Source organism: Pollachius pollachius, assembly GCF_949987615.1.
Source record: "Pollachius pollachius genome assembly, chromosome: 3".
Lineage (NCBI taxonomy): Eukaryota > Metazoa > Chordata > Actinopteri > Gadiformes > Gadidae > Pollachius > Pollachius pollachius.
The window spans coordinates 24506354-24520569 of NC_136936.1; the positions used below are offsets into that span (position 1 = coordinate 24506354).

General features: G+C 43.6%; 1 protein-coding gene across 1 annotated transcript in view; it reads right to left on the reverse strand.

Annotated features, from left to right (window-relative positions):
* Positions 1 to 1228: 1228 nt before the first annotated feature.
* The window catches only part of LOC307072135 (leucine-rich repeat and fibronectin type III domain-containing protein 1-like protein), a gene marked incomplete at both ends in the record, with an annotated part of 42377 nt that continues 29389 nt past the window's right edge, over positions 1229 to 14216 (reverse strand). Inside the window, one exon of the mRNA XM_079731330.1 lies at positions 1229 to 1958. Coding sequence (XP_079587456.1) covers positions 1229 to 1958 — 730 coding nt within the window. The remainder of the gene's footprint in view (positions 1959 to 14216) is intronic.

Sequence of the window (14216 nt, forward strand, 5' to 3'; positions counted from 1 at the left end):
ATTCTGCGTTCCTCCCCCTGAGCCCTGCAGCTTACATAGCATTCCTACACTACTCTTGTTTCCCTTCACTTTGAAGCCTCCAGCTACGTGTCAGAACCTGAAAGAAAACAGGCAGTTGCAAAGGGCAGCCAAAGTTTACGTGTCCCTAGGAACCCAAATATCCCTCTCCTCACGGCGTGGTGGGATGCAGGACTGGGCGACCTTGCTCGCTCTCACACCTGCCTTGCTCCCACCTCTCCGATGTCACTCTCGCTGCTCGATGTGGCACTTTATTTCACAAACCTCGTCTCCTTGGTTCTACAAAGAGAGTAATGGTGGCCCCCGATACACCGGAAAACTCGAGCACTTTATACCAGGTGTGGCACAACTCTGGTCCTCCTTTAAACTTGTGTGTCATCCTCTGACTCCTGTCCTTCATAACACGTACCGTGCAGTTGTACAGAAGAAATGGAGTCCGTCCTGCCCAACTGGTAGAGCATGGCATTAAAGTTGCCATGGCGAGGGGTTTGATTCCCATTGGGTTACCCGTGCTGACGATGCTCGCTCGCTTGCTTCAGACATATTTTCTTTCGTTTTAAACAGGAATCCAAAACACCTGCTCTCACAGTATTGAGGATCGCTTGGATATTAATAAGTGGGTGGTATAGATGACATTTTAAACATTTGAGGGAGGCTTAAAGACATGCAGGGTGCTGTTGTCAAGGGGATGAGAGACTAGATTTTTTAAATCTGTCTTTGATGGCGTTTGGAACCATTCCCTTGAGGCGCTTAACGGTGAAACAGAACAAGTGTTGACATATTTAAAACTAGACCCTAGCAACCCATGCAACAGATGCATGCGCTCTCTCTCTTTCTCTCTCTCTCTGTGTCACACTCACTAAAATGTCGGAATCTCGCTTGCTGAGGCACCTTCTTTGTCTTTCCCATTTCTTCAATTCCTCACAGTTCAACCCTCGTTTTCTCCTCCTCAGTTGCACCGTGTCTCCCTCCCACTCGCTTATTCCCTCTCTGACGAGTGCTTTATTTTTGTTTTGCCCGCTTTCTGTTCTCTGCAAGTCCTCAACATAATTTACAGCTCTGCATCTCTCTCTCTAACGGAAAGGTTCCTTTCAAGGCTGAGCTCTCAAACCTGATTCTGTGTCTCTCACTCTCTCTCTCGCTCATTCCCTTTCTCCCTCATCAGTTCTCGCTCGCTCACTCGCTCTCGTTCTTTCACTTTCACTGTTTCTCACACTCGCACAAACACACACACACACACACTCTCTCTCTCGCTACCTGTCAGTTCCTTGGGAGAAGTGAGTTCTTTGGTGACAGATGGCGCCCTGCTTTTCATCTCTATGGCAACCCTGGATGAGAGGCGGGAGTTGGTGGGCGACAGCAGCTCCTCATTGGCCAGAAAGTCAGTCCTCTTCATGGCGGCTCCTGTGTGGCTGCCGCTGCCCTCCTCCACCAGCGCCATGGTGTCTCTCAGCGTGTGGCCGGGCGACGTGACCCTGGAGTGTGGCTCCTCCTGCCCGTCAGTCACTTTAGAGGCCGAGCGGGGCATGGCCATCCCTAGCCCCACCCCTCCCCCTCCTCCCCCTCCTCCTTGACCATTGCTCTGCGGCCTCGGGCCGGCGCCCGACGATGGGGACATGGCCGCCTTGCCCTCCCCGCCGCCACTGCCTCCCTGGTTGCTGTAGACCTTGTAGCGGATCATGAGGATGATGATGAACACCAGCACGGACGCCACGATGATTCCGCCGATGATGATGATCATAGTCCCGCCCAGGAAGTGGCTGTGCAGGGCCTGGCACTGGCTGAACTCCGTCTCCGTGGTGAAGGACAGGCAGCCCAGCGGACGTGTGGCGGTCAGCGAGGTCACGGCGTCGTCAAACACCGAAAGCACGCACAGGTCATAGGATCGGCCGGCCGCCAGGTCGCGCACCAGGAAGTCGTTGCTGCTGGACGGGATCATCCTGGGAGAGAGAGGAGACATTTACATTAGGGCATTTTGCTGACACTTTAATCCAAAGTGATTTACAACCATTCATTCCAATACCGACGACGGAGTCAACCATGCAGGGCCACAGCCAGCTTGTCAGGAGCAGTCAGGGTGAGGCGTCCCACTCAGGGACACCTCAAAACTCAGCTAGCCGGGGATCAAACTAGCAACCTTCAGGTTACCATTCAACCGCCTCTGCCGCCCCCTTGACTAGGGAAACAGGCTGTCCGGTTAATACAGTGGAATTACAGTCCTCTCAAAAGTAACAAACTATGTTTGACACACACGCCATGGCGTAGGAGATCCATGCTACCCGAGCAAGGAATGTAAATCTTTGTTTTAGAGATTGGATATTGACATAAGAAATGGCAGTACAGAGATATTCCCATGGGGTGGCATCTGTGCCTGCAAAAAAAAATCACTAGAGCAAACAACTCTATGATTCCCGAAGCAGAAGCCATCTCGATACAGCTGTAAAGCTACTGGTATTGAGCACTGTAGCATCATTTTCTGTGAATTACAAATCCATCTTCTGTTGATAGCATAATAACCTATGTGAAGGAATGAATATCAGCCCTACAATGGTATACACAGTAAATAACGGAAGGCATGGCTCTACTTAGTAGGACACCGTACCTGATGAAAATACACCTTACAAAAAGGAGCTAGAGAAGAACTAACAATGTGTTCCTCAAAATCAATGATTAACATTAACAGGCCATCGTGTTGCCACCTTGTTTTGACTTGTGTGTGATTGCATTACAGTCGCGGTGATTGGATCTGCAGTGTAATTGTATAATGGTGTGCAGTGGTGCCTGTGGCTTAAGAGTCATCACACTTATTTCCCCAAAGAGGGAGAATTCATAAACCTGTGATATGACAAACTGTCTCACAGCCCCGCCGATGACTCCTCACACCTAGAACCGTCTTTATGGTCTCTGTATTCTCACATTAAGACATTGTCCTCTCGTTCCTTCATTTCCTCTTCTCTTTGAAGATCCCAAGGTGAACAAAACCTCTCAGGATTCATCCAAGAATATAGCAAACAGTTACAAAGCTCACTCTCTCCCTCCCTCTCCCTCTCTCCTTCACTCTATATCCATCTCGTTCTCACTCACTCACTCTATCCATCTCTCTTGTTCTCTCTCTCCATCTCTCTCTCTCTCTCTCCCCCTTTCCATTTCCATTTGAGCACACACAGAATTCATGAATTCAGAGACAATTTCAAACAACAGCTCCTCCGCGCTTACTCAGCCTTCAAAATGCCATAACATAACTTTTCATCGCAAGTCTCATTACGACTCTTCTGTCAAATGTATGCTTTGTTTACTTCAGTTTGTGTATGTTTCACATTCACATGTAATCAAAAGCAGAATAAATGCCTTTTTCAAGTATTGGTCAAACCCACATGGAATTGTTTATCCCAGAAAAAGGTTTGTTTTGTTGTGGTCTGTGGGAGTCCTTCCTCACAGTGTATGTTGGTCCTCAGTCCCTTTTTAATGAGTGAACACATGTTCATGAAGTCATTAGGTATTGATGCTTTCAATCAGCAGCAAACACAGCAAGCCAACCACAAAGAACCATACTGTCCTCCTCCCTCTTTATTTTCTTAATAGAATTTAGTATGTTGCCATGCAATGAATTTATTAATATAGCCAAAAAATATGTCCATCATCATGAAATACTTAGAGCAACTAGAAAAAACATTTCATGCTGAAAATGCGGTGAGTGCTGTAGTACAAAGTGAGGTTGAAAATATTTTTTAATAAAGCCACATAGATTGAGACATGAAGAAACGTTAAATGGCTTAAGAGAATAGCGAGCCGGTGCGTGATTAAAAGTAGCTCACTAGAGAGGGAAAAACCGCCCAATCTGGCAACACTGCTGAACGGCATCACGCTCCAGCGTCAATGTAAATCAATGAGACCAACTGAAAATGAAGCCGATATGAAACTAAAACTGTGATTCTGAATAAAGTTTAAATGATATCGAAATTCCATTATTATTGAAGATACAAGTGTGTAGATTTGTTAAATGGTTTGAACGAAGGTTAACGGTTGAAATGTGATCGCTGACGATGTCTTAAGTAATTTAAGTGTCAGAATGGGCAGACGGCTTCAATGGGACCAACTGTAGAATATGACGTTTGAAACTAAAACTGTGATTCTGAAGAAAGTTTGAATGACATCGAAATTCCATTTAGATATTATTGAAGATATGTGTGTAGATTTGTTAAATGGTTTGAACGAAGATAAATGGTTGAAAATTTATTTAGTTACGCCTTAAACAGTTTGAAGTACCTGAGGACGGCTCTCCCGTCCTCCCATTGACTCCCATGTTAAGAAAAGATAATATTTTAAAAGCAGAATATCTTAAAAAGTATAGAATGTTTTAAAAATCTGAAATGAAGCGCGCGATTCCAAGCTATTCTGGTCCCAAAGTTTGTAGAGAATAAGAAAGAAAAAAAGAAAGAAAGAAAGAAAGAAAGAAAGAAAGAAAGAAAGAATAAAACTGATGAAGAACAATAGTTGACCGCTGCATGCAGCACTCACCTAACAAGAACCTTTTCCCAATGTTTAAGCAATCTTATATTAAAGATGAAAAGAGTTGCAGATCAACAAGTTTATACTTCAGTTGTGTGTTGGTATCACCTGATTACACATACATTTAATGATTGAAATAGCTATACAGCTATAACATTACAGAATAACGTATTATTGACTACATTGACACCTGTTAAGTTTGCATCCGCCCGTGCCATAAATTGTTGATAAATAATCACGGGCACAGCATACACACATACACATCCATTCGAGACTATCCAAGGATCTTCTAGGGCCAACCTTATCAGACGGTAATTGTCATTGTGTTTTGATACATTTCAGAAATAATGAGGGAATCGTGGGGTGATGTGTGCAAACATGTTCGATAAAAAAACCCTCCATATTCATTCACGTCCTGCTGTTCTGTGTCATTATCCTTTCATACCTTTCATCCTAACTACTACCCTCATTGACAACGGTCTCACCGCCCAGTCGCTTTGGATAAAAGCGTCTGCTGAATGGCCTTAATGTAAATGTAAGGGTATTTGTTTCCAGTCATATATTAAGGAATTTCAATGTTTTAAATTCCTCCATTTTTGACAACCACAACTCCAGTGCCCCTAGATATTGGGTACTACAAGGTTTATTATTCCTAACATAATTAATTAACCCAACTTTTGTTTGGAGTCCCTCATGGGCCATTCTTTGGTCCCATCTATTTTCCTTCCTTCAAGCGCAGTGTCTGTTGTGTCTACTAGATACAATTACTACAAATCCACGGAGGATCCTCCAGCTGTTTGTTGTGCTAAGTCTTGTCTAATCCCTGCAAGACACCATAGTTTCATTGTTTATCCTTCAACCAAACTCCCGGAGAACAGAGGTTCTCATCATTAGCCTTGACCATGTATCAACTTGCATTTAAGAATCTATTCATAATGAATCATATCATTATAGCACTCATTGAAACTTACGGGAAAAACAACCTTGCATCATTATTTTTGAAAGAAAAGAAGTGGCTTCTTGAAAGAAGTGGCTTCTTTCTGAAATGTTTCATATTGATTCTAGTCCCCTTTACACTACCAGCTCTCCCCCCCCCCCCCCCCCGATCTTCTGCCTCTGTAAGGTACATTGTGAGATCAATCTTACTTTATTCATACAGCGCCTTTCGTGCAAATTTGCAATACAAGGTGCTTAACTATACAATGAAGATAAGATAAGATAAATAAATAAATAATAAATAAAATCATTTAATAAAATAAATAAAAAAACATGGATGAAGCATGAATTCTGAGTTTAATAGGTTTGTTTTAAGGTTTATTTTAAAGGCTTTCACAGATTGTGATGCCTCAGCTCCTCTGGCAGGCTGTAGCAGGCGAGGACCATAGACACTTAAAGCCGCCTCCCCATAGGTCTCTGTCATCACCCGGGGGAACAACTAAGAGAGCTGTGTTACATTTATATTTTTCTTTAAGAAGGTTGTCTCATATCTGCCTGTAGGTGAGTCTTGAAACTAAGATCTCTAGTGTTAAGCATTGCAATTGGTTGTACTAACGTTAACCCTATTGCTGCAGTGTTGGTCTTTGCTGCTGTTGTTGCCATTAGTAAGAGGTCCTTGATGCTAGTTTCAGTCACAAGGTAACAACAACAGGCTTGATTGCTGGGCGGAGTTAAGGCTGCCTGAGCTACTTTGTGAAACAAAGACTCAGGGAGTCTCTCTGTTTCCCTGCTCTCGAGGAAGAGCAGGGAAGCCAACTCAAACACCTCCCCCACCCACTGTCTCTTAAGAAATTGTATTTACCCGGGTTTAAAATGAAACTCTTGAAGAAAGAGTGTCTGAGGATTTTTTTTTTAAGTGGCCTAGAACTTTATGTTTTTTTGCACCTTCTTTTAATCTTTTAATATTCCAGGTACAAATGGAACATTTGTTGTGTATGGCTTCTAAAGACTTATTTAGTACCGTTTCTACTTGTAATCTTACTTGTGGGACACATAGCTGCTGAAAACCACTGTGGAGATGCTGGACATAGAGCATAGACACATTTTTTGACACAGACAAGACTGAAAAGACTGACAAACACATACATGAAAAAAAAATACAGCTACCCTTGAAAACTTCTCATCTCTAAACATGCTTTTCTGAGCTAATTAATTTGCTCCCTCCCCCTGGGGTGTAGCAGTGTTCATAAATAATAACAATGTTTTCAACTTTGACAAAGCAATTGTGTACTTCCTCAGCCATAACATCGTATTTTGATAAATAGTTTCAATAAATATAAGGGTATCAAGAAGAAAACAGGGAAAAGAGGAAAGAAGAATTGGAAAGAATAGTGGAGGAGATGCAGCAGCAGGCCTAAAAGGAGGATGCAAATTGGTTAAAAAGGAGGAAAAGAAAACAAAAAAAAAGAAAACAAAATAACCAAAAATGCTATGTAATTCATTCACTGTTCCTCAAACATAGGCCTACAAGAGGATGCAGATTGGTTAAAGGATAAGAGCATAAAAACACAATACAACTCCCCTTACAAATCATTAAAAAATCCTTAAAGTAAGATTTACCAATGCCCATAGCCTCTTTTTTTCTCACGTTACCTCAGCACCCTCACACATCGCCACGTCACCCACTCCTCCACACGTTGACATTCATACACCTAGCACAGACTTCCATTCCCTCACCCCCCCCAAGTAAACACAGCAAGGACAAATAAAGTAAATTACTCTAGACCTAAAAAACAAACAAAGCATTTAGTCTACTTTAAAATAAAATTAGACCGATTTAATTCATTTCTTCCACACTTTATACAAAAAAAAAAAAGAAAAAAGCTCCAGAGTTTATTTGTTAGCTTTTTACTTTAACCCACTATTGTCTTTTGAGTAATTTCTTCATCTTACGTGTACTCTTATGAAAGAGACGGGTGTTTCTTTTGGAGCTCCAGCAGGGTCTCCTGTGGTGTGGTGTAGTTCATTGTTTTCTCACAGTCTTGCACTTGCAGAGCTGAAGGGAATCGGAGTTGGGTTTTAATATCCAGTTTGTGCAGTTGTTCTCTCAGCGGCCAAAATGCCTATCGTTTCTTCCGTAGTTGTGTCGAAATATCCGCGGTGATTCTGTAATTGGTGGTGTCATTAGGATTACTTTGTCTCCTTTCCCTCGCAGCTCTTGAGATCAGTATTTTCTTCTGAAGGTGATGCAGTTTGAATATAATGGTGCGGGGGAAACGCGCATTCTCATTGAAAGGGCCAAGGCAGTGTGTGCTTTCGAAGTCTTCTTCCGTTCAGTTTTACATACCACTCTCGGTCTGAGTCTAACCAGGAAAGTGTTCATTACCAGGTTATCATCCAGCTGTTCAGACACATTTAGAAGCCTCTGATTGTTTTGGCGCTGGCGATTTTCCAGTTGGTCAATGTAATCCATTGCGAGCTGCAGTTTGTTTTCAAGCTCTTTTGTGCGGCATTGCTGCGCGCCCTGATTGACCACTTGCTCGTGCATTTCTCCTGTTAACTTTTCAATTTCCCCGTTCCCATGGTATCAACTCTTTATACAACCGATGACAAAAGCGTGTTAGTAGCCTTGTGGAGGTCTAACAGTTTGTCAAGTTTGCTATCCAGTTCATCAAACCTTGCTTATGCTCCAGCTGGTATGTTGGCCTGTGCGGTCTCAGCGGCCAGATGTGATCTTGTTTGGATTGGCATCGCAGAGATTGCAGTTGTCGCCTTTTCTTTTTCCCTCTTTCTTTCTTTTTACCAAAAGTCCAGTTAATGTGAAACTTCCTCTTGTATTAAGTTGGTGCTGATGGAGTTAAATGTCTAGATTTACAATTTATTTGAACATGGCACACCACATTGGGAGGAGACTCTAGCCCTTCCAACCTCTCAAGCCGCGCATGCTCAGACCCTATTTTGCATTCAGTTATTAACTGGAAGCTGAATTGGCTCATTATCAGCAGTCGTACGTTGTTATTGTCAGTACTGTCCTGCTGAGTCCAAATCAGTGACAGGTCCATTGTAAGGGCTCATTAGAACAGTTAACTGACTGTGCGTCTGACATGGCCTACCCTACTTGTGTGTGTGTGCAGTGTGGACAGTGCCCGCTCATGAGTAATGTTTATTGAATTTTACCCAAGCACAGATGACATTTTCTCATTCCCACTTAAGCATTTGTTAGTGTGTGCGTGTTAGTTTATGCGCGTGTTAATGTGCAGTTGTGTGTTTGATGTTTCTTAATTTGCATGCAAATGCTTGTGTGTGACAGTAGCTGACATTTTCATGCTGCCTGGATTCAGTTATCTTGACTGACAGACGGTGTTTAGTTGGTAAACACTGTCCATCAGTCCACCCCTGCTCCTTCGGAATTTACCTATACACACAAACACACACACACACACACACACTCACACACACACAGGCGCTGTCACATTCAGTGCACTTGGTCCCGAGTGTTGATCTCTGCCGAGCGTCGGGTGAATACTTATGATAATGTATCCTGACTGTTTTCTTATTTAATTGAATTAGCCAATTATCCCTTAAGAGCAGACAGAACAGAACCCGACACGGCTGAGGGTTGACAGTGAAATCTCCGGCCAGCACTCGGAGAGACACCGAGGGACACCCGAAGTCAGTCAGCTGAGCTCCAACAGATGGAGCAGCGCACGGGCGGATGGAGGGGATAAACAGATAAACATGTTACATCCGCACGATCAAGGAAGCCTTCTGAAATATGGCGAAAGCATATGCTCTGCAACGCAGCCCAGATCTTGCAGGTGTGGCGACTTTAGTTTGAGGATGCGGGTTGTACGTTGTGAATATTATTAATACAGAATTTGCTGGTGCTACGCCCGCTGATATTTTTTCACAGGGCCAATTCCTCTTCCTGTCAGGAATGCTCTATCTATTTCCCTAGGTAATTTGATTTATTTTAAGGGTCTCTAGCGATATTTCCTTTTGGGTCTGGGTCCTTCCCTCTTTCAATACTTCTTATTTTTCTTCCTTATTTCCTCTCCCCTTCTTCCCCACATGCAACCCGCAATAACCTTGAGGTCCCCTCTCCTTGCCCTCTTCCTGCACCACTCTGCATTTCTACATGCAACCATAAAGTATTCCAGCATTGCCCCAGTCCTCCAAAGCATCTTTAGTTTGAGAAGACACACCAGGAGAGAATTTATTGTTATCGTTGACACTTGTATATACTTTATTTTGCTTTATCGCGGTGGAAAACATATAATCTTTCCTTTGGCACCATCTCTATTCCTCATACACAGAGGTGCACGTTTACTGTATGGGTTATCTCCCGTTGTATCTTCCCTTTCCCTTGACTGAAGACCTCAGTCTCACAAACTGCGGCGGGGGGTAAGAATTGAGCAGGAACAATAGAAACAGATCAACAGAACTATTAAGATTGTGTTCAATGATAAATAGTCAGGTTAAAGGATAGTAGCTAGGTTGTTCCACTCTCAACAAAAGGTCCCAATCGAATTGCAAGCATCTGCAGTCAGTGAAATTCGCAGTGAATAAAGCGTCTGCTAAATGAGTCAATTCTTACTTCAAATAAAAGTATTGTCGACCCACATGACAACAGGAAGTCCTTGTTTAACTGCTCTTGCTGTGGATGGGGAAGAGACAGGAGCTCAGCCATCATGTCACCAGAGGTGTCACAGGGTCCATACTGCATAGATCTATGGGACACATTTAATTTTTCTTATGGTTTTCAGATCCAGCTGAAACAGCCTCAGTATTTTAAGGACAAATCCGGAAGCCCACCTCCAGGGTCTATCAGCTCTAATTGTCTATGATACATTTTCCTACTATCAGTCATTCTTTCATATTGTTATGTTTTTCTTTAATATATTATCCTTCTTTGCCGCCCTCCAATCTTGGCATGCCCCTTGCACATAGTGTAATTTACTTTTAGACAGGTATAGAATATGTCTAATAGTCCAAAAAATATCCTATTTTGATTAGTCTGTTTGCTGTTAACCTATGAGTTTTTTAAAAACAGCTGTCAATCAAGTGTTGTTGTTGACTCGTTTCCACAACAAACCCCCAAAGAATGTGGATGAAATGCACCAAAGTACAATACAAAGAGAGTTGTTCTCATAATCCAGTGGTTAAAAATAGCCCAATCACTGCACCGTCTGTGTCCTCAGACCAAATCAGAATCAATGGGTTAGGGTAAGGGCTATCACTTAGATTATTATCACGGTGTCTGATACTACAGACACCATTTCTTCATATACATACAGATCATAAACGATCACAAAGACAAAGAAATGACAAATCCATTGATACATTTCTCTCTAGTTTAAAGTGGTAATCTCTAAGACCCACCAACTATTTATCTGTAAAGGAATGCAGGTTACGTCATATATGGCCGACTGACATAATGGTGATGGAACCAATGGTCGCTGATGAAAGCCCCTGCATTTACAGTGTTATGAATGTGATGAACTGCATGTCGGTGGCGCCAAGCATTCAAATCACAAGAGGTGCAGTTAGTGATGTTTGTGTGAGCAGACGCTCACCAGCAGTAGTTGTTACCCCAGAGGGCGAATGGCAATCGACCACAGCAACAGACTCTCCGACTCAAACCACGTGTGCAGCCGCGTACTGTATTTCCCTCGCCATAGGTGCCGCCAAAGAGTGCAAAGCAGAAATCTCCAGGATTGTCACTTTAATGAGCATTTATCCAATGGTGTCCGTCAAAAATCTTCTGCCTCTGACACAGATGGCAGCTGTCGAAGCGTTTTAATTCTGACGCTTCGCGCCCTCGGTGCAGACACACAACTTTGGAGTGGTAGGTGGAAGTGAAATAAACAACTAGAGGGAAAAGATGGGTGAGCAAACACTCCACGCCGACTCAGGGACAGCTTAGTATTGGCGCTTGTTGTAATTGCTTGTTTCTAAACGGGCTAAATTTGTGTCATCGACGGGCACTTAATATGTTTCAGGATGGTGGAGAGAACCGGAGTCTTCACAGCTCACCAGTGGGATGGGCTGAAAGGAACAATTGATAAAGCGCGTTACTGTTTCAGGGTCACACACACACACACACATAATTTACATCTATGGGCGCACCAATTAGCCTGACCTGCAGGTCTTTCTCTAGGTTAGAAGGAACTGGAGCATCTAAAGGAATCTCAGCGTATGTATATATATATATATATATATATATATATATACACAGATATATCTATATATATATATATATGTATTTGAGGAGAACATGCAGCATGCAGGACAGGACAGCATGTTAGACTATCTTGCTCCTTCTTACACCCGCAGAAACACACACACATTCACACACCCTGCTGTCCCATGCTGTGGCTGTCATAATCACACAGAGGAAAATGTCAGTCTTTTAGCGAAGCGGGAGAGGCTGACAGAATCAATTAGCTGCCAGGGTGAATATAGGATCCTGCTTCAGCCATAGGCTAACCGCTCGCTGTGCCTTTATCCAGCCCAGCTGTGTAGCCGAGTGCTTTTGTGTATGGATGGCTCAGTTGTGTATATGCAGTTCTGTTATAAAGTGTAGGTGTGTGTGTGTGTGCATGTGTGTGTTTGTGTGTGTGCGTAGGGCTGCGTGTACGGTTTTGTGTGTCTTCTTCTGTATGGATGTTGCATTTGTGTCTATGCAGTAATGCGTGTGTCTGTTTGCGTATGTGTGTTGATTTGTGTGAATATCTGCGTGTATGCTTTTGTGTTTTTTTTCTGTGTGTGCATGTGGCAGACTATGTTGGAATAGTGTGTGTGTGTATGTGTGGTGTGTGCACACATGCATATGGTTTTCTTTATTTCTGTGCAGAGGTTTTCTGTATCTGTTTGTGTATCTGTGCTGTATCTGAGTCTGTATCTCCATCTCCATCTGTGCCTCTATCTGTGTATATACAGTTCAATTGGCAAAGAGGAAAGATAGACCAGAGGAAGGACAGACTGACAGAGGACGGGTGAACTGAGAGATGAAGGATAGACTGATAGAGAGAAGACAGATGAACTGAGATATGAAGGATGGACTGACAGAGGTATGACAGACTGACAGAGAACAGATGAACTGAGAGATGAAGGATAGACTGACAGGTTGGACAGACTGAGAGGGGGCAGATGGACTGACAGAGGTAGGACAGACTGAGAGGGGACAGACTGAGAGAGGACAGTTGGACTGACAGAGGTAGGACAGACTGATATGGGACAGACTGAGAGAGGACAGATGGGCTGAGAAATGAAGGATAAGAGAGGAAGAGTGTCTTCGTGTGCATGTTTATCTTGAGGATGAACCCATTTCTCTCTATCCTTTTGCCTCAGCGCTTGCTGTCTCGCGCAACCTGAGCACCACAATTCACTGCGATGTTTCAATGGTTAGAAGTAAGCCACCCAAAAGCCAGTGTCAAACCTTAAGCTCAACAATGCTAAATACTTGTTTCTCAGGATTGCTCACCCGAGAGCGGCTCTGAGTATCAATAGTATGGATGCCTGGGGACGCTTTGAACCTTGCACTATAGCACAGTGGCCTTTAATCAGCCACTGTGAACCTCGCCTGAAAAGACAGTTTTCAATAATGTAACAGAGCAAAGATTCAAAACTATAGGGCCTTTGAAGACTGAAGCTAAGAGTCTTTATTAAACTTTGGGTCGTTGGTGGGCCGAGAGCCTTTTATCCAGAACATGGCTGCAAATCACAGTATTTTTTGGCTGCAACCCTGAACATAATGGAAACGTTTTGCATAAACTCCCTGGATGATGAAGGCATTTGCATGGAACTTCCCCATTTAGTTGCTTCGATTGTGGGGCAAAGGGCGGACTGGAGGTCTGAAATGAGATCCAGGATATGATCCTGACAACCAAGCTGTCCTATTGTACTGGATTCGAGCCAGATGTAAAAGGTACTTAACTACGGTTCTATGAATTCTGGATGACCGCCAGATGCAGTGCTTAACATTGGATGTTATCCATCGCACATGCACAGGTCGAGTATTTAATATCAACAAAGTCACAAGTGACCGAGGATGACGTCGGGCCGCCCGCCTATATAAGCCCACGTCACTCTTCAAGATTTGCCTTCAGAATCTTCTTGCAAGATTCATCCAGAATTCATAGAACCGTAGTTACATACTTAACTCTCGTTCTATTTCATTCTTACGGACCGCCAGATGCAGTGCTCAACACTGGATGACTATTACCAACGTAGTCATGAGGAATCCTGTACCCACCTATTAGGAAGGGCCTCAGGGTTCCTGAAAAAGAGCTGCAGCCACTGCGTGGTGAGCAGCTACATTGACCCTGTGAAATTGGGCAAAGGTGCACGCTGAAGTCCAGGAGGCCGCTGCACAAAACTCACTTAAAAAGCACTCCTCGTAGTGCTGCCCAGAAGGTGGGTACACTCCTGGTAGAATAGCATCTGATGTTAAGAGGCAAAGGCAGTCCTCTTGACTTGTATGCCTGCTCAATTACCTCCACCACCCACTTGGAAAGCCTCTGTCTGGACAGCGCTTGCCCCTTTCTCGGGCCCCCGTAGCAGACACACAGGCCATCAGACTGGCTAAAACCATCAGTTTCCTGTGTGTAACATCTCAAGGCTCTCACCGGGGAGAGTAGTTCTGCTGAACTAGCTTCCTCATCCGGTGGGTGTGAGGGGCCATAAGCTGCTAGCTCTATGACCTGATTACAGCGGGCCGAAGGCAGCCTCTTTGGAAAAAAAATGGGTTA